Source organism: Gracilinanus agilis, chromosome 5 (genome assembly GCF_016433145.1).
Source record: "Gracilinanus agilis isolate LMUSP501 chromosome 5, AgileGrace, whole genome shotgun sequence".
Classification (NCBI taxonomy): Eukaryota; Metazoa; Chordata; class Mammalia; order Didelphimorphia; family Didelphidae; genus Gracilinanus; species Gracilinanus agilis.
Genome location: NC_058134.1, coordinates 99,541,979 through 99,562,950, shown reverse-complemented (window position 1 = coordinate 99,562,950; position 20,972 = coordinate 99,541,979). Strand labels below are relative to the sequence as shown.

Sequence of the window (20,972 nt, the reverse complement as noted above, 5' to 3'; positions counted from 1 at the left end):
AGGTGCGAAACTATTTTCTGGTCCAGTAGAATCCTGTTTTTTGGAAACGCTCTCCTAATAAGACCTCTATTATTGCTACAGACTGTGGCAGCAGAGCCAAAGCAGAAACAGATTCCGTGAAGCTAGAAAGGCTTTGAGTATTGTCTGGTGCTAGATTATTATGCCTATTGTTTTAGGACCAGCTTTCTTCTACTGGGAGAGAGCACTGGCCCTGGAGCCAAAGAATCTGGTTCAAATCCTGCCTCAAATCTTGGGCTAGGTTAATTAACCTTCCTGGACCCCCTTCTGTTCTTCTGTAAAATAAGAAGGTTGGTTCAGATGGCTTCTGAGGTCTCTTCTAGCTCTAGATATGTGATTTCATAATCATCTGTTTGGCTACAAAGTGATTGATTTTTGGCCAGAGCAATTTTATATGACTATCTATTGTATCTATTGTCTGAATCAGAGGTAATTCACATGAAGGAAATTATAGACAATCGAAGAATAGGGATAAGTATTGCAGATTGGACCTATAATTTAATTAGTTTAGGGAATTCCTGGATAAGGAAACTCCTATAAGTGCAAGGTAGCACTTTCTCAGCAATTTATTCTTAAAAGAATTATGTGTTGCATCTAGAGGTTAAGTAATTTGGCCAGGAATGTCAAGAGTTGGTACTTGAATCCATGCCTTCCTAATTTTGAGATGGGCTAGCTATTCATTATACCATGCTGCCTCTCTAAACTATTGAAGTAGGTATTTTAATGTTTTAATACTGCCTTTATATAATGGCTATAATTGACCACTGGTACCTTGAGATACAAAGCAGGAAAAGCAACTCCAGCCATGCCTCTTGAGATCACATTTAAATTTACAAACTTTTTGTTTTGTGCTCCTATTTGTCCTTTTCTTTCTCCTACTGTGTGACAGAGGATTAAGATACAAGAGATTTTCCTTTCTGGGGCAAGACTTCTTGGCCCATCCCCATTCTAAAATTCAACTGTTTGAATTTCCTTTCCCCTGTTGTGTTTTTCTTCCCTTGAAATATAATAGGCATTTAATGCTTGATGACTTGATTTCTTATTTTGTAACAAGAGGGTTTTCCCTCTTTGCATCTAGAAAATACTACATGGTAAAGATTTTCTACCTGGTGTTGAATTATTTCATTGGGTATAAATTGTCCATTTTTCACTGGCTTTCCATCTTACTGCAGCAGATTAGGGCCAATTGTGGACACCTATTTTAGGCACAGTTTTCTAGGTGTGACACAAAAACTTGGAGATGAGATGTAGAAGAAGAAGGAACACATTTAATCCCACAGAAGTGAGACTACTTGTTACACTTAATGTTTCAGAATTTAGGGAAGTTTATGGTGCTTCTGGTAAGAGCCTTTTATTTCTACAGATTATCTTCTCTTGTGTGATTGAATATTAGAGAGATAGAATTCAACCAACCTATAGTTGTAAAGGCCTTTCTGGTTCAATAAAAGGGTAAATTTGTTCTTCTTGTGGTTATTACCAATAACCAAAATGTTACATTTGGAAAAGAGAGCCCACTATCTTGGAAAATGCATTAACAGATCTTCTTGTAGGGCTGGAAAGCAAAATCACCTTCAAAATATTAACAAGAGAACAGGTTTTTTGTACCCTGTTTGTGAGAACAGGTTTATAGTACCCTATTTGAAGGAAAGGAATGGAATTAAATTATCTTTTTAAAATTAGTTAGGAGATGAAGTGGATGGAATAGCATTGAAACAAAAACTCAAGCAACTTACACTTCTGCTTCTAGGTGCCTATAAAGTTTGAGGATGTGGCTGTGTATTTCTCAGAACCAGAATGGAAGAATCTGGACAAGTGGCAGAAAGAACTTTACAAGCATGTGATGACAGCCAATTATGAGATCTTGTTCTCTCTGGGTAATCTATATTCATTAGGAACTTTGTGGATGTCTCTTATGGAATTAGAAGTTAGCAGTGATCTCATGAGGTCATCAGCCCTTCAAACTGACAACCTTCCAGAAACCAAGGCCAAATCAGTAATTTCTACAAACCCAACTATTAATGCTTTATAGGAATGTTTAGAGAGTTTCCAGGGCTAACAGAGCTTTGCCCTTAATGTTTCTTGATTTTGCTGTTTAATCAGTGGAAAATTTAGTATTATTGTTATCTTAGAGATAATAACAACACTTGCCCTCAATTGATTAAGCAGCAAACTTAAGAAAGAACATGTGAAAGGAACAGAATTGGAAGATCACATTGAGCCTTTTGATTCTTATTTTTGATATAGTCATGAGACTGATAGTTGGGGAGACTCCATAGATGCAATAATATAATGTGATACATTAGAGATGTAGTCATGATACTTTGACCTTACTATAGCCATTTTCGATTTATAGAACACTTTACATGATCTCCCTTGAGCCTTACTACCTGCTATTAGGTAAGTACAGCAGATAGCACATGAGGAATGGAGACCTTAGACAAGTTAGGTAGCTTGCCCATAAGCACACAATTAGACTTAAAATTGAGATTCATATTCAGGTCTCTCCTGACTTCAGCTTCAGTGCTCATTCCACCACAAAAGTCAGCTTCACATGGCATATCTTCATTCTAACAAGGCATTTATCAAAATTTCTTGTATCTTTGTATATATAATGTATGCTAGCTGGTTAATATTGTAGTTATATGGCTTTTTAGCTAGTTAACTACATCTAAAGACTGCTTCATTAAAAAGTTGATGTCAGCCTGTAGGAATATTTCATTCCTTGCAGTGTGCTGCAAGACATTGTTCTTAGCCCTCTTTCTCTATTTGTCCAGACCTATGATTTCATGGATGTAGGGAGTTTCCAATGAAGAAACTCTCTCTACCAGTGCAGATCAGCAACTAATCTGCAACCTATAATCTTAGAGAGTTGCCTGGGGGTACTGAGAAGGTAAGTGATTTGCCCAGGGTCAAAAAACAATAAGTGTCAGAGACAGGACTTGAATCCAGGTCTTTAGTCAGTCTTGGACCATGCTGCCTTTCCCTTAGCCTGGTCTTGTTCAACTGGTTGTTATAGACCACTTAGATACAGATTCTGATTATCAAATATTCAGTGACACAAAGGTAGTTGGGAGAGCTAATATAGAGGATGACAAAATCAGGATTTTAAAACTACTATCAGCTCAAATGATTATTTGACACAAGTAAGATGAAATCTACCAGGGCTAAATATAAAAACCCTGCATTTTGGTTAAAAGCATTATTAATCAAATTCAGGATGGCAGAGCCATTATGTGAATTAATAGCCATTATGTGAAAAAGCTCTTGCTATCATTGAAAAATGGCTGAATGAATTATGGTATATGAATGTAATAAAAAAACTTATACCATAAGAAATGAGGAAATGGATAGCTTCAGAGATCCTTGGAAAGATTTCTATTAATTGGTTTTTAAAAAAAGGCAAAATGAATATAATCAGAAGAACAATAACAATAATGAAAAGAAGTTTTGAAAGACCTAACTCTGATCAGTGAAATTACCAAACATTATTCCAGAGGACTGATAATGAAGCATGCTACAAATGAGATATAATTTTTTGGGACTTGGCCAATAAGGGAATTTGCATTACATCATTATGCATATTTGTTACAAAGAGTTTTTTCTTTTTTTTTTTTTTTTGCAGTGACAGGAGATGTTAATGGAGATAAAATTGATTTTTGTTCATTGGAATAAATTTAATTTCATTTTAAAAAGATCTTGCTGCATTGGAATAGCAATTAGTTAATTACAAACCCAGTCTTTAGTTGCATTTGTAGTAATATAATGTCTAATTAAAAAAGGCAATAGCTTTACTGCATTGTGCTCTTCACTAGTCAACCACACATCTAGACAGTTCTGCTCAGTTCTGGACTCATTTTAAGAGAAGACATTCACCAAATTAATTAGACTGTAGAGATGATGACGAAGTTAGTGAAAGGTTTAAAAATCATCCCACAAGGAAAGGTTAGAGAGGAAAAAAGACTTATTGTGGATAGAATGACTGTTCAGGTATTTAAAGGGCTGTTTTGTTGAAGAGATAGTAGACTTACTTTATATTGTTTCAGAAGATAGATGTAACATGAATGAGTGAGAATTAAAATGGATTTTAACTCAGTATAATTACTGGCGTAAATATAAACGGAGGCTAGGTCTGAATATGATGGCTCTATAAGCAATGATACAAAATTAACCTGAGGGAACCATGAACATTGGAAAAAGTCTTATTGAATGGTCTGATGGAGGGAGATGCAATAATTCACTTTAAGGATGTGAAATCCATTAATTTTTTTCCTATTGAAGTCTGTAGCCAGAGTGAGGCCTTTTATTATTTGTTGTGGAATGCTGAGGAATAGCAATACTATCGCCTAATCATACCACGAATCCCTTCACTACATTTCTAAATTATCCTCATTATTGTCATGTCTAATTTATGGCAAATGAAGTAAATCATTCAGTACTCAAATGATAAATGATAAATCATCATTCTAAGCATTAGAGGGGATATAGTACTGATATAAAAGGTTTTTTCCATCAATTTACTGTTTTGATGGAGGCACGACATGAAGCTGTCATGGTTACAGAGGTAGAGTGGCTCCGTGGAACAATGCTGGATTGAGACTCAGAAGACCTCCTGGTTCTTCTGTTAGTTTACTCTTTGATCTGGCTAAACCACTTCCCTGGTTTGTACTTCCCTCTCTCCATTTGCACAATGAGGGTAGGGGAGGAAGGTGTTAAATTAGGTTATCTCTAAGAACCTGTAAGTCTAGTAGAGACTATTGTAGTAGAGTCTTACTCTTCAGTGTATCATAGAAGTGACACATTTTGAAACAGACTAAGAATTCTGGAATTTAAAGAAGAGATGTTAACACAGGCTGGAATAGGAATTGCTTCATTAAAAAAAGGAGATCTGTAGTGGAACTTTAGAGGAAATGATACCAACTGGAAAGGCATTGAAGAAATAATTGAATATTTCATCTGTATTCTTTCTTATCATCCAAATAAAAATTTGGTGAAAAGCTTCAAGGCATGAGCAAAAGTAGAGGCTGCAGGGGACACCAGAGAGACCTTCTTGGAGTAGAGGTTTGCTTTAAGTAATATTGGCAGATAAGATTGCATGAATAAGTTAGGAACATCAGGAAAGGCTTCATGCAGAACATGATATTTCAACTCCATCTTAAAGGAAGAGGGAGACTTTGTAGAGGCACAAGTAAGGAGACTGCATTACAGGCATGTTGGATGGCTAGTGCAGGAAAGGAGATACGAATATTGTATGTGAGGAACAGAAAAAAACCAAAATTTTGAGAGTTCACGGCAAGGAATGATATTCTCTGAGGCTGGAAAGAATGGTTGGGGCTAGATTGGAGGGCTTTGAAAATTAAACAAAGAAGTTTACGTTGTACCTGAGCTCACACTTATTTACATTGATTTTATGGAGCAAATAGTCAAATCTCAGCCTCATTCTTCTGGAGATGAAAAATATATTACATAGTACACTGAAGAGAACTTTTAAATCAGAACCAAATTAGATTTGATTTTGTGACAGGTAATGGTGTACTCAGACAACTTAGGGAGTAGCACATAAAACATTCTCAGAACAAAATTTAACTGATTTAAATACACAAATATTATATTTTGCATTTGATTTGGTAAAATCAAATATTCAGTTGATATGTGAAAACCAGAATATTGAGTAAATACTTCTTGAACATGATCCATTTTATTCTCTGTCATCAATTTTATTCTCTGCATGTCTCCATTTTTTTGGGTCATATTTAGTGAAGCAAGGGAACCTTAGCAATCATAATCAATGTACTCAGATTGCTTGTTTGAAGAAATTTAATTAACTCTATGACCTATGTACAGATTCTGCCATTCCCAAACCAGACTTGATATCCTACATTGAGAGGGGTGAAGAACCATTCCTTAGAGATCATGGGAACTTAATGAAAAGAGATAAGACAATTAGATATCGTCTTGATATGCAGCATGACTTGAAGAAACCTTCAATACATCTGTTATGGGGTGAGTTAAAAATTCTGACTGAAATAGTGAAGTCTTTTCCACACCATTCATTGTATCTTTCCTGTAGAGTCTGAACTAAGTTTTATTTTGAGGAGAAACTAGATTAGATGAGGTAGAACTACTGGGCATAAGAAAATCCTGATATATTCAAAATTTGGTTATTGATATTTGATTTTTAAACTGAACCAAAGCCCTCTTCCCTTGGAGTTTTTTTTTTATTTGCACATAGGGACTATGTTCTATTGACCTGCTGAAGTAGGATATAAACAGTCATAGAGAAGAAAGAGAAATGTTAGGTGGCGGAGTGGGGTGGCAGTAGGAGTCAAGGGGAGAGTGTTCTCTATGCTCTCTAAGTCTGGAGTGATGGGATTGTTTAATTTGGTTTGTTTTTATGCATAGGAAGGAAATAATATTAAAATGCTCCCACCCAGAGAACCCAAGTCACTGTACTAGAAAAATATAGTCCGAGACCAGTTATTCAGAGCCTTTTGAATGAATCCTGATCTTAATTGAAATTTAAAATGAGGCATGTTTTACTCATTCATGTGTTTGCCACAAGCCTAGAATCTTTGGTTCACCCTCTATTTTCTTTAGATACTATAATCATTCTCCAAAAGATTTTGTTTTTTGTCTCTCTTATGACCTCTGCCTAGAATGAGAGAGAAGATGGTGTTCTGAATAGAAGTATTACTTGGACTATATATAAGGACTATAATCCTCAACAAAGTGAATGTTCATCTTTGTCTTTTAATCAATTGAGAATAATTTTTCTGGCTAAAAAAGAGGTGCCATCTCTTTCAAATAATATATTGAGGTTCTAAAAAGAGACATTTTGTGCCTTTAGCTAAGGATTTCCCTACTCAGTATAGATGGCCCTCTTCTTGTTTGGCTTTTTTTAAGGCAACATATAATTTAAAATGTTAATGGTATAAAATAATTTTTGAATAGAGATATCAAGTGGCTTCTATATATTATGTCAGAGAAGTGTAGATTTAATAAACAAGAATTAAAGGAAGGAAGGAATTATAATAAAGAAATGAGTAAGGACAAGATTTTTGTTTTTCATTTCAGGGGACCAAAGAGTTGTGAATATTGACAAAGAGGAATGCCATTTACAAGGCCTTCAAAGCCAGGACTCATCTAGATCTTTGTCAGAGAAAAAGACAGAGTTTTGTTCTAGACCTGAACTCACGTCAGGAATCCAGTGCCTGCAGGACACACTTCCCCAAATGGAAGAAATCTATAGCACTAAACCATCCACCCAGAGTGAGGGAGAGCCATTCCACCAAAACCAGGGTTCACCTAAGGTCCAGGAAACCCCCCCAGAACAAAGAATCTATCCTTGTCCTGTGTGTGGGAAAAGTTTCCAGGTGAATGACCACTTGGTGAGCCACCAGAAGAGTTGTTACCAGGACCAGCCATGCAAATACCCAAAGTTCAAGAAGAAATTCAACAAGCCATCTGATCTCCAGCTACCCCAAAGGATTCACTTAAGAGAAAAACGGTTTCAATGCAATGAGTGTGAAAAGAGTTACAGGCGCCAGGTGGACTTGCGGAACCACCAGCTTGTGCATACAGGTGAAAGGCCTTTCCAGTGCTCTGACTGTGACAAGAGCTTCCGACAAAAGGGACAATTACTCAACCACCAAAGTTTGCATACTGGGGAGAGACCATTCCAATGCCCTGACTGTGACAAGAGCTTCCGACAAAAGGGACAGTTGCTCAATCACCAACGTCTGCACACAGGTGAAAGGCCTTTCCAGTGCCCCGAATGCAAGAAGAGCTTCCGTCTGAAGGCTGTCATGAAGGCCCACCTAGGGTTACATAGCAGAGAGAGGCCATTTTCCTGCAGTGATTGTGGAAAAGGCTTCACCCAGCAATATAAACTGACTGAGCATATCAGAGTACACAGTGGGGAAAAACCTTACCAATGTCCTGAGTGTGACAAGAAATTCCGCCTTAAGGCAGTTATGAAAGCCCACCACCGAAGGCACAGTGGGGCAAGGCCATTTTCTGACTCTGGTCTTGGCAAAGGTTTTACCAAACCCTCTTTACTCAGTGCCCACCTTAGAAGTCACATGGGGGAGAAGCTCTTCAAGTGCCAAGAATGTGATAAGAGTTTCTCTCAGAAGAGGGACCTTCTCACTCACCAGCTTACACATACAGGAGAGAAACCTTTTCAGTGCCCTGAGTGTAAGAAAGGCTTCCACCTAAAGGCTGTCATGAAGGCCCATCAAAGGTTGCACAGTAAGGAGAGGCCATTTACCTGTACTGATTGTGGCAAAGGCTTTACCAAGCAGTCTGCACTCACGATTCATATCAGAGTGCACAGTGGGGAAAAACCATTCAAGTGTTCCGAGTGTGACAAGAGCTTCCGCCTGAAGTCTGTTATGAAGGCCCACCAGCGCAAACACAGTGAGGAAAGACCATTCTCCTGTAATGAATGTGGAAAAGGCTTCATTCAAAGGTATAAACTTACCACTCACATGAGAATGCATACTGGAGAGAAGCCCTTCCAATGTCCAAAATGTGACAAGAGTTTCCGTTTAAAGAAATACCTCCTCAAACACCAGATTGTACACACTGGTGAGAGACCCTTCCAGTGTCCCGAGTGTGATAAGAGCTTCTGTCGGAAGGCTTACATGAAAGTCCACCAGCGTCTCCACAGTGGGGAGAGGCCATTTTCCTGTAGTGAGTGTGGTAAAGGCTTTGTTCAAAAGTATAAACTCACTGAACATTTTAGAGTACACACAGGTGAGAAACCTTTTCATTGTGCTGAGTGTGACAAGAGCTTCCATCAGAAAGGACACCTGCTCAACCATCAGCTTGTGCACACAGGAGAGAGACCCTTCCAGTGCACAGAATGTGATAAGAGCTTTCGTCTGAAGGCTGATATGAAGGTCCACCAGCGCATTCACAATGGGGAGAGACCATTTTCTTGTAGTGAGTGTGGCAAGGACTTCACTCAGAAATCTGCACTAAATACTCACCTCAAATTGCATGGCAAGTTGAAATCATGTAGTTCCCTAAGTAAGTCAGACATTGATTCTAGTAGTGCTGGTCATTCCAGTCATTAGAGTTTTGTTAGTGTTAAAACAGAATGAGAATCATAAAATAAATGCAGCAGAACTGTGACAGCAGTGAGCAGACTAGCCTAGTGAGCAGAAGAAATTTCATTGGGAATCATTTGCAGTTTGGATCGCTCAGGATCTCTTGGAACCCAGGATTGGGACTTGGAATTTGTAATCCAAAGACATGTTACCCTACCCTCCAAATACATCCAGGCTGTTATTAGGGTCATCACATAACTTCCAAAAAGTGGGACTGGCTACCTTCTCAGCTTCAAAATGGAGAGAATACATTCATTGAAAGATAGGCAATGCAATTTATAATTTAAGAATGAACAAGTATATGTGTTTGACTATACAGACAAAATGAGATGCAAAGTATTAAAACTACTCTTAAGTGCATCAAGAGGTTGGTAACTGTATGGAATATGTATCTAGAAGGTCCAAGAAAATTAGAACATCAATCTTGAAACAAATATTAGAATATTGAAGGATTTGAAGTACTAGAGAATAGGAATTAGTTTTGAGATAGTTTCTTATTTAAACAAGTAGATTGCCTGCATATTGCAGGAGGAGAGATCTGGAAAAGTCAAGCCTTCATTTCCTCATATTGACTGAGATACTCAAAACTGTAGAGGATCCTAGGAGCACCAGGGGGAAAAAAGCCACTAAAATCATACCATCTTGCTGTGAATGAGATCAGAAGGTAGCAGATTCTTAAATACTCTGAATGAAGGCCAGAGACACATTCTTTAACTATCCGTTTTAAATGGCTCAGAGATTTCCCTATGTCACTAAAAGAAATCATCTGGAAGATACAGCAATGGGAGTCAAAGAAAAGAAGTCTGAGGTATATTTACAACTCCATGGTGTCAAGCAGGGAAAAAGAGTGATGAGAAGAGCTATAATGAAGCTGACAGAAATGGGGTTGTTGGGAAGGGAAATGGTTTGTTGAGGTGGATTTGAGAAAATCTGAGGTGATCGATTATTTAAGGGGAAAAATACTAACTTTTGAAACGTAGACTTAGAGCTTGGCATCTATTCTTAGCTTTGATTTTCTGATACTATAGGGCCATGTTGTCGAACCTGTAACATGCATGCCAGAGGGGGCTGCTTCCTTCCCTCTCTCCACCGCACCGGAGGACATTTCTCATATCACCCATCCCTCTGCCCCGCAGCCCAATGGGAGCATTTCCTCCCTCTTCTGTCTGGGGTAAGGGAATGGCTCACATGCAATGTGAGGGTTGCAGTTTGGGCATTTGATCTTTAAAAGGTTCTCTATCACTGCTCTAGGGTATAATTTCAAAGGAGTGTTACTTAACTCACTAAAAATTATACAAAACAAAACTTAATTTACTTCATAAATGCATATTATGTGCCACGTGGTATTTGTAGTATAGAGGTAAATTTGATGAAATCAAATAATAAACTTTAAAATCTAAAATAATTTGGGAATCATCACACTGGAAAGTAAAATTATATATTCATTCATGACTTCCCAAGACTCCATTTTTCAGTATCTCTTCACATGAGAGACTCTTGTATAAGGGAAGGACATGAGTACTCAAAAGACCTGGGTACTAGTTCTATTATTAACTAGATGGGTGATCTTGGGCATGGTTGTAATTTTTCCAATCCTCAATTCCCTTATCTATAAAATGAGTGATCCTGAATCAGATGATTCTCAAGGTTATTTCAGCTAACACTTTTCCATACAAGGAACAACAATTTAACTTTCGAACAAGCTTTTCAGACATAATATTGAAAAAACTAAAACAACTTCTTTGTGGCTTCTTTGTGTAGATTCTAAATCAGTTCTTGATTTCCAAGAATGAATGAAGGGAAGGACTAACTTAGTGATAAAGAAAACTCAATAAAAACAGAAACATCTCTGGTACTGATGAACAATGTAATTTGGAGTCCTTTGGGGGTAAGTAAGATAGGATTATGACCACAAAACATAGACCTATTCCTTAAGGTTATGAGGTGAATATAGAACTTGCATTTTAGCTATGTAATCATCTAACATTCAGTTTCTGTACCTATAAAATGACAATAATTTTATTATGAAGATCAAAGCAATACTATGAAGTGTTTCGTAAACTTTTAAGATGCAGTATAAGTATTAGCTGCTATTATGGGCATAGCCTTGTTATTTAAGGAACATTGGGGTGGCTGACAAACAGGAGGAATGGAAAGAGTCTAAAACACCTGTATTTCCAATTCATTCATAAACTCACTGGGAATAATTGGCTTTTTTCTTCTTAGGGCCTCATTTTTCCTGTCTGTAAATAAGGATACTTCTATGGTATCTATTAATATACTCTGCATAATGCAAGAATTATCACTAGAAAGTTGTGAACGGGTTAAATAGGGAGTTCAGCCTGCTTGAAATTTTAGCCAAAAGAGTCCTGGCCTTGGAATTAGAGGATCCAGATCAGCAGATCAAGTTTGCTTCTTGTAACCATTGTGGTCTTGAACAAATCATTTAACGTTTGGGCTTTATGTGTAATTCCACTGAACTGTCTAGCTGCCCACTGAGAGAAGACAACACATAAAAAGAAGCTGAGAAGGGAGAAGTAGTTAGAGAGTATCTGGCACTACAGGTATGATGAAATCCAGGAGAGGGCAGCCCAGTGGGAAATGATGAGCTGGTCGATGTCCTGGATCCTCATAAATGGAGAATCTGGGAGGAGCTCAGCACTGTCTATTCTCCAACCTCCAATGAAAGGGAGCCTCTGGGGAAGGAGGTACTGAGGTAGTCTGAGTTCCAGAGTTGGAATAGTCTTGCAGGATGATAAGATTCTGGAGAACATTGATAAAGTCCAGAAGCATGCAGCCTGGTGGGAAATGAATATATAAAGTAGAGGCCAGGTGTGGTATAGTCTGTTGTTCTGGCTTATGGGGAGGCTGATGCAGGTGGATGTATCACTTATGTTCAGAAGTTTTGAGATACAAGTAGGGATAAAGTGGATCAAGTGTCTATACTAAGTGAAACCAATATGGTGAGCCCCAGACAGGGGGACACTGGCTCGAGTTAGAAATAAAATAGGTCATTGTTTCCATTAGCAGTGAGTTCAGGCCCATCAGTGGCTGCTGTACTGCTAGCCTAGGTGAGATAGGGAGACTCAGTATCCAAAAGAATAGAAAGCAAAGTTCTTTAGGTATCCCCTCTGTTCATGAAAAAACTTGCTAAATCCCAAACCCCTTCCATTTTCACTTCCATTAGACATTTTCTTGGGTTAAATGGTGAAATCACATTACTCAGGCCTCTACTTAGTGTCTGTGTTTTTCATTTGGCCTGGAGAAAATATAAAAGGAATATAGGCATTGTTCCTTAAGCAGTTCATTTCAGCTTCTACTACTATTTGCCTCCTTCCATTGCCCCAATTTACCCCCTACCCCACATTTGTGAGATCCTAAGTATGGGGTTGGCATTACTGGATGTTTGAGACCATGACCTACTGTGACTATTGTTATTGGGCCTGATCTTATATCTAATACAACAGTTCTTAGCCTGAAGTTTGTCAACTTAATGGGGGTGTGGAGGAAATTGCATCTTTATTTCAGTATAATTGTTTTCCTTTATAATCACATGTATTTTATTTTAGGCATCTATAAACATGTTTCTGAGAAAAGGGGTCCATAGGTTTTACCAGACTCCAAAAGTGTCCATGACACAAAAAAAGGCTAACAGTGCTTGATCTTATGACTGTCCAAATGAAGGAGATCTTGATTCTGTGTTTATTTTTGGTTTTCTTTAGTGGTGGAAGTTACATTTCTCATAAGAAGATTTTGAAGGAAATGGATTCTTACAGCTGCAGTGGTCACAGTGTTGTCCTCTCATTTTGTAAATAACATGGAGAGATTTTTTTGCATTTCTGGTGCTCCAAATATGAAAAGTTTCTCCATGATGAGTTTAATAATAATTCAACAACACCTGCATTACCATTGTCCAAGAGTCTTCCTGTCAGCAGTGGAGGAGCATGGGGAGAACAGCCAGAGCTACAATTATGCAGAGAATATACTGAGATGTCCTTGCTTTTCTCTGAAAATTCCTTTAAAAGGATTTAGTCTAAGGTCATCTATTCCTGTAAAAGAAACTGGCTAAGGATAATGGCAGTGACTATACTAATATTTATACCACCTACTTTCTCACAGGGTTGAAGGCTGCAAAAATATGAACTGTAGTAAATATGCAGATACTTGTTCATTGATTGGGAATAATTATGTTTAGATTTTTTAAAACCTTTGGACAAATCTTACAGGGCTTGCTTGGGTTTTTCTGCTACCTGGCCCAGTTGATACAGTGGCCAATTTCTTGTGTTCCCAGGCTATCAAATATGTGACAAAGTTCAAATTCCTCCACAGGGATCATATGCAGAGTGCTATGGTGCCAGGTTTTTAAAGAAATATACCTAATCACACAGATGTCCTAGAACTCAGTGAATGGGTAGCAATTATATGTGTTCACTCTCTAGCTACTCCAGAGTGTGGTCCCAATTGCTGTGTTCAAACTCAGTTCTTGTTTCAGATGCTGATGTTATTATTATCCTTTTATTGTGTTAACAACAAAATATCTCTGAATCTAAAAAGCATACTTGTGTAATTGGGGAAAGTTCAGACTCCTTAGGAACTAGAGGTTCAAATCTGCATTCAGACACTTGCTAGCTGGGACCTTGGGCAAATCACTTAATCCCAATTGTTTTACCTCTTACTGCTGTTCTGCCTTGGAAATGATACTTAGTATTGATTTTAAGACAGAAGATAAGGGTTTGGGAAAAAACCAATCAAACAAAAAAACTATACCCAAGAACTCTGGATAAGCAGAGGCAAATTTTGAAGTCCATAGTTACCATGTCAAAAGACCTGTTCTAATCAACCTCTCAGTATATGGAAGTTCTTTGAAGTATAAAACAATGCAAAAAGGTAAGGTATTCTTATTGATTATGTTTCTTATTTAGGGGAATTTTTCTTATATCTCTGTACTGGGTAGCTAGGTGGTACAGTGGAGAGAGCTCTGGCCTAGAATTAGGAAAAAACTAAGTTCAATCCATCCTCATATATTTAATAGCTATGAAACACTGGACAAGTCACTTCTTTTTGTCTCAGTTTCTGTAAAATTAAGATCATAATAGCACTTACTATTATTATTATTATTATTATTACTAGGCTTTTTAAAGTTCCCTATTTGGCCTCTGCCTACATATGAATATGAAAACCACTTCTCCTGAGTTTGGTTTGACCTTATAGTGCCCTGAACAAGCCAAGCTTATTTCTAACGTTTTTTTTTCTTCCTAGAATTTCTACTTTCCATTTATCCCAGTGTTATCCATCCTTCATGGCTTAGCTCAAGTCTTTCCTCTGGGAAACTTTCCCTGACTAGCCTCCCTCCTCTTTGAACTCCTCCAGGCTGGATCTCTCATTTGTCACAGAATCAGACACGGTCTTGCACCATTACTTATTTAATTATATTGCCTTTCCAGGATGATTTAAAATTCCACCAGGACAGGATCAAGTCCCATTCATTAAAGGAAGAATCAGATTTTAACCAGAGACCCAACAAAATATCTCTTTATTTCCTCTGCCACCATTCTACTACAAGTCCTTCACCCTTGAAATTCTGTAATCACCTAGTAAATCCCCGTCTCTGTTTTTTCATCAACAATCCATCCTGTACGCTGTCATCAGATTTGTATTCTTACAATATTGCTTTGATCATGTTAGGGTTAACTTTCAATGATTCCTACTGCTTACATGATGAGACCAAGCTTATACATTCAAGACCTTCATTTCCAGCCTCATCTTCAGTAAGATTAACCTTACAGAAATTCTTCAAACTGAACTGCTGTTCCATTTTCTCTCCCCTAACCCTTGCAAATCTGCTTTCTCGAAACTTTTTGCTTATACTGAGTTCTGGGGCTCACCACCTCCTTTGATTAATCTCTTGCCCCTTCTTTTAACTTGGCTCCTTTCCAGACCATCTAGATCTAATCTTCCTTGAAATTTCTGTAGCCTTTACAACAGAATCATACATTTGACAATTAGGACTTCTTTTGAGCTGTTGATTAACTTGTATTGCTAATATTTGTTTTATTTCAGCTTCCTTGGGAAATTTCTTGAGGGCAGGGAACCTTGTCTTTTACTTCATTTTACCTACTGGCTTGAAGTTAAGTCCATTATGTGTTAAATATTTGATAAATTACTTGCTAATTGATAACGTAATGATAATGTTCACAATGGTGAACCCCTAGTTTCGGGAAGGATACCTTTTGCAAGAATGCAAGACTCTGAAACTTAGCTTAAAAGAAAAAAGAGAGATTATTAGTAAAATAGGATTAATGGCTAACAGGACAGCATGAGTGGAACAACCCTGGGGTTGCTCCCCGAATGCCTTGGTTCAGGGGTTTTTATATCCTTTAAAACAGTGAGTACTTGATATTATGCCACAGTATGTACATGACTCTAGAGTGCTTAGGTATTAGGTGGGGTATGGGGTCTGCCTGGAGACCCTCATTGTTTGGGGAACAGATGGATGCCTAAAATACAGCCAGATGGTATCAAGGTGTAGCCTGGAGTTGTATCTCTTCTTAGTCTATCTCAACCTAAAGGATGACAATCCAAGGAGGACAGTAATCTCAGGGTCTTATAATAGCTATCAGATGTTCTTGGGTTGGGACATAAGGACTGAAAGGAGCAAGAGAATTTCCCTGTTTACAGTTTGCCTGAGTTAAGGGGTACAATGTCCATGCCATCTCCCATGCCATGCCAATAATATCTGTAGTCTTGAGTACAATCTGTTACTTTAAACACCTTTTGCCTGATTGCTACCTTCCCTTACCAGCTTTTTTGATTATCAGTTTGCCCTCAGGTGCCACAGGAACACTTATTTCCTTCTCTCCTGCCTTTAAGAACCCAGATATTACTTTTTATTTCTCATTTTACTTGCTCAATAATGTCACATTTACTCCCATGCCAAAATCTTCTGTTTCTTCAGTTTTGTTTAGGATCTTTCTTTTGAGCAATTTCCTCTTCTATAGGCACAATGTGTTCCTTTTCAGTAAGTATCATTTCACTCTGGCTAGGAGAAGTCATGTATGGACTGATTAAGGACCATGAGTCCTATAAGTATAACTTTGAATTTTGGGAGCCTTGTTAATCTGGGTATGTTCAATGACAAGAGAATACACATCTAAACCCTAAACCCTTAAGTACTGCATTACTCTATTTACTGCATTTTTAAGCATATGCAATAAAAATTCAGAACTCTTGGGCCCAATGACCCTGTGTCCAACCCCACTGCTTAGCCTGAGCATACTTGCCAACTTCACCATTATAGCTACGGAAAGTGTCAACATGGAATCTAAAAATCCCAAACTTGTAGCCTAGTAAGATCTGATGAACCCCAAATTTTAGGACTAGCTGGTAATTTGGAGATCCCAAAGCTTGTACTTGTTCCCTGTTCCTGGGAGAATCTTCCCTGAAGAGAATCTCTGAATAGCAGTTTCAGACTGAATAATGGACCCTAAGTTAAATGACAATCCCAGTTAAGTGGGATTAGCATATGCTAAATGCCCATTTTGTCTTAAGTAGTCTTCCCGGTTGTTTCAGAGACCTTTTCCCAGGAAAGACCCTCACCTGGTCTAGACCACCATTTTAGTATCCTTTGTAGGTAGTCCATTCCTTTACACCCTAGTCTCTGGCTATGATTCCTTTCCCAAGTTTGACTATTTTGTCAGCATAATTTGAACACTCCCATTTCCTTGTAGCTATGGTAATGTCAATCATCTTTCCCTACCCCTGGGTCCCCCAAATAGTATATAGGTTCCCCAAATTCTTTTGTTCCTTGGAGTTGTCAAGCGTAATTTGCTCTCCCTGGGGTCAGTGACCAGAACAACCAGAGTTCAATCCTTGAACTCTGTGTGGAGGCCTAACTCAGCACTGTAACCCTTTTCCTTAATTAAAGAGTGTTTTTATGACTATTTAATAGTTCTGTGTTTTTTTCCAGTCAACAAAAGAAACAAACTTATTTCAATGTGACATTTTTCAAATGCTTGGTAGATTTTTCAGATATGCAGGTCCTTGATAGCTTGGGCTGTTTCATGGGTGTTCTTGAAGTGGACTCAGAGATTTGAACCCTTTGATTTGCATGATTTTGTGGGGTTCTCTGGTTCAAGACAGTACTTCACCTTTTTGAAGAGCCCCGACCTTACTTACTCCTTCCTAGGATTCCTAACCAGGCTTGCTAGAATAGATATTCTGAGATTAAAGATGTAATGGACTTCTGGGCAGTGACCCTAGTTTCTGCAAACATTGAAATAGAGACCCAGTGAAGAATAAATAAAAATAAAATATTGCCCAGTCTTCCTTAATCTTAGGGCTTTCCTTCTGAGACTACCCCCAATTCTTTTTTGCACATAGTCTGCTTTTTGCTTGTCCTGGTTGCCTGCAAGCCTTGAAACCAGGGCTTGTTTTTCTACCTTAAATATGTATGCTAAGATTAAAAAATGAACAAATAATCATAAACATATGCCCATACATAGATATGTAAATATTTGTGTATAAATCTATATAGTCCGTCTAGCATTTATTGTGTATATATGTATACTGACAAAGACACTAGCATTTGTGTCTATATATCCCATACAATTATGTTTATACGGACACACTAGCATTTATTGTATGTATATACCCACATTTATACTAGAAACAGCATATATTGTGTGTATTTACAGTAGCATTTTTTTGTGCACGTGCGCATGTTGTACACACATGTATACAAACAATAGCATTTATTGTGTTTATGTCTATAGACATTTATGCAAGCCCAGTATCATTTAGTGTGTGACACACTCAGTGCTGGGTGCCTGCTTGCCCTGGATTAGACTTGCAGGTTGGTGGGCTGACCCGGGACCCAGGCTTTGCTAATCTCCCGGGATGATTTCTTGGGGCCCCCCCCTCAAACCCCCTCCCTCATACCCGCCCAGCCCTGCACCTCTCCCTTCCCACTGGCATGTCACCCAAGTCCGTCCTTCGGCAGGGGAGAGGAGGGGATGAGTGCCGCTTCCTGGGTGGCTGCCTCCCCGTTCTCTCCGCTGCGGCAGTGGTTCGAGATTTTAAATGGGCCCCGAGGTAAACGCTCTCTGGGTACGCACCTGTGGCGCCCCTGCCGCAGCGCAGTCTCTGTTTGGAGGCTTCCCATGTAGCTAGGAGGCGGCGCGGCTGCTGTTTGCTCTTACTGCCGGCAGAAGGCGCTGTGGGGGCCGGACCTGCGGGGAGGCCGCCAGCCCGAGTGTCTTGGAAGGAGCCTGTTCCCAGAGTGCACTCCGTGTCCACAAAGCAACAGCTGGGCAGCTGCGGAGGAGCCGGGACCTTGAGCCGAGCTTGGCTAGGTTTGGGACCAGGTCGCAGCGGCTGCGGAGGCGGAAGCTGCGCAGCTCGGGGCCGGGCCTCCGGAGCTCTTAGCGGCCCTCGGGTCCCTGGCCCCGCGCCCTTCCTCGGCTGACCTCCCTAACGCAGGCCCCGGAGCTCGGGCCGAGCCGGCCGTAGAGACTCCCAGCAGGTGCCGGGAGCGAAGCGAGAGAAGGAAGGAGGAATAGGGGAAGGAGAAGATCCGGACACTCCGGAGCCCGCTCGCCCGCGCCTCAGTCTCCTCGGGGCCAGGGCACGAGACCGAAGGCCATGGCTGAGGCGGCGCCTGCTCCGGTGAGCGATGCCCCTGTGCGGGCCCAGCCAGGGAGCGGGGCGGGCGGCCCCCCAGGGGAGAGGATGGAGGACCTGCCTCCGGAGCAAAGTTAGGCCCTAACTACTGACAGCAGGAGCCCCACCCCTTCTATTTTGCCCTCCCGCTTGGTCCTAAGGGCGCCGCAGGGATCGGAACAGCCACAGCCCAGGGTTTTGTCAGATGGAGGAGAGGGAGGACGTGAAAGAATGCTTGCTCCACCTGGCGTTATGGTCCTACGCCAGGGAGGCCCCATGAATCTGGCTAGCTTTAGGAGGATGTCTTGTTTGTCCCGCTGTCATCCACCCACAGTCCCTCTGCAGCCTCAAGGTGTAACTGGAGAATCTTTTTTCATTGGGCAGGAAAAAAGACAGGGAAGGAGAGAGGGATGGGGAAGGAGGGAGGGAAAGGGAAGAGAGACAGAGGAGAAGGAAAGAAAGAGGGGGAGGAAGGGAGATAGGGAAGGAGAGAAGTATAGGAAGAAAAGAGAGAGAGCAGAAGGAAGGAGGAGGAGGAAAGGGAGAGAAAGAAGGGAGAGAGAGAGAGAGAGAGAGAGAGGGTAAGGAAGAAAAGAGGAAAGGAGGGGAAAAGAGAGGAAAGGAGGGTGTCTTAAGACCAAAACCTACAATCTTCCAGAACACTGTGAAGGATGGAAAGAAGTTTAGCTTCTCTCATAAATGGTCTCCTTGGGCATGTAGAACTAACTCAGACTCATTAGACTGAGCTCTTTGAGAGCAAGGGCTATTTTTTGCCTTTTTTTTTTTTATCCGAAACTCTTAGCTGGTCATAGTAAGCGCTTAATAAATATTTATTAAATGAGCACAGGCAGGTGGCACAGTGGATAGAACTCTAACTTGGAATTAGGAATATTTTAATTCAAATTTAGCCTCAGACACAGCAAGCTATGTGACCCTGGACAGGGCACTTCCCCTCTATTTGTCTCCTTTTCCTTATAAAATGAGGATAATAATAGCACCTACCTCCCAAAGTTGTTGTGAGAATCAAGTGAGATAATATTTGCAAAACAGCTGGCACATAGTAAGTGCTTTACAAATATTAGTTATTAATATTAACTAACTCCTTTTAAATATATAAGAATTTCTTGATATCCCTCTAGTCCTGAGGTAACTTTATAATAGTTCTTATGTAAAAATTAGGAGATTGAAGAGATGTATTGTAAATGATAATTTAGAACTAGGGCCTCTACTTTGGGAACCAGACCCTCTGGGATGAGATCCAGGGTGTAGAAGAAAGGCTTTATTATAGCAAACAGTTAAAGTGAGGTTTTAGTTGACTGTGAGAGGTTAGTGGTACAAATTATTATCCCCATCTGTGAAAATAGTCTGATTTCAAGTGATTCACCCATAATTGTAAGATTATAAAATTAGAACTAGAGAGGGCTGTAGAGAAGATATAGTCAAACTTCACTCCTTCCCCATTTTACAAATGAGGAAACTGAGGGCCAGGGAAGTTTTGTGACTTACATAGGGTCACATAGGTGGTGGCAGATGCATGTTTTAATCCATATTCTCTGACTCCAGGGTTAATGCTGTTTCACAGCTCTCAGTTACATAGCTAATAAGTGTCCAGAGGTAAAGTTTGAGTTCTAGAGCTTGTTCTGCTATATCATGCAGCAAGATAAGGATGAGGATCCAGGTTCTTAGTTGAGGTTCATCCAGCCACCTCCATCCAGCAGATATCAGTCCCATGTCTAGAATTAGTGTGATACTCTTCTTCCTTGTCCTGGGAAAGGATGGGGTTTGCCAAATGTTATTGGGCAAATGCTTCAGGGGAATTCATTGGTCTGTTTCAGAGGCTACATTGCCAAACAAACAAAACATCAGAGATAATGAACACAGTAGAAATGTTATAGTCTACCAGTGTTTTCTGTACTTCTATGAGTTCTGCAATGTAACAATTGAATGGGTCATTGCCTTCTATGGGATCATAGATTTATAGCTTGAAGGGATGATAGCTAAGCGTTATTAGTTGCTAGACAGAGACAGAAAGACCGACTCCATTCGCTAGGAACTTAGAATGGTAAAGAAATGGTAACAATAGTAAAGAAATGAAATCACCGAGTTATAAGGGAGAATGCCATTACTGCCAAAAAGAGATCTGAGTAAAGTGCTATGAAAAATTGGAGGAAAAAAAATTAATCAGAG

The 20,972-nt window shown here is 39.6% G+C and overlaps 2 protein-coding genes and 1 pseudogene across 2 annotated transcripts in view; 2 read left to right on the top strand and 1 right to left on the bottom strand.

The window, feature by feature from the left end:
• The first annotated feature begins 7,247 nt into the window (after positions 1–7,247).
• Positions 7,248–9,095, top strand: LOC123249879 (gastrula zinc finger protein XlCGF57.1-like). The gene has a single exon (XM_044678976.1). The coding sequence runs from the start codon at positions 7,248–7,250 to the stop codon at positions 9,093–9,095; it is 1,848 nt and encodes a 615-aa protein (XP_044534911.1).
• A 6,687-nt stretch (positions 9,096–15,782) lies between these two features.
• On the bottom strand, positions 15,783–18,101 carry LOC123249878 (annotated as a pseudogene).
• Positions 18,080–20,972, top strand: part of ZNF398 (zinc finger protein 398) — a 36,967-nt gene continuing 34,074 nt past the window's right edge. The window contains exon 1 of the mRNA XM_044679566.1: positions 18,080–18,791. Within this exon, the coding sequence (XP_044535501.1) occupies positions 18,768–18,791 (24 nt within the window). The 5' untranslated portion in view covers positions 18,080–18,767. The remainder of the gene's footprint in view (positions 18,792–20,972) is intronic.

Bases quoted from the DNA above. Each gene is read 5' to 3' on its own strand.
- LOC123249879 (XM_044678976.1), top strand. From the start codon at position 7,248: ATGGAAGAAATCTATAGCACTAAACCATCCACCCAGAGTGAGGGAGAG.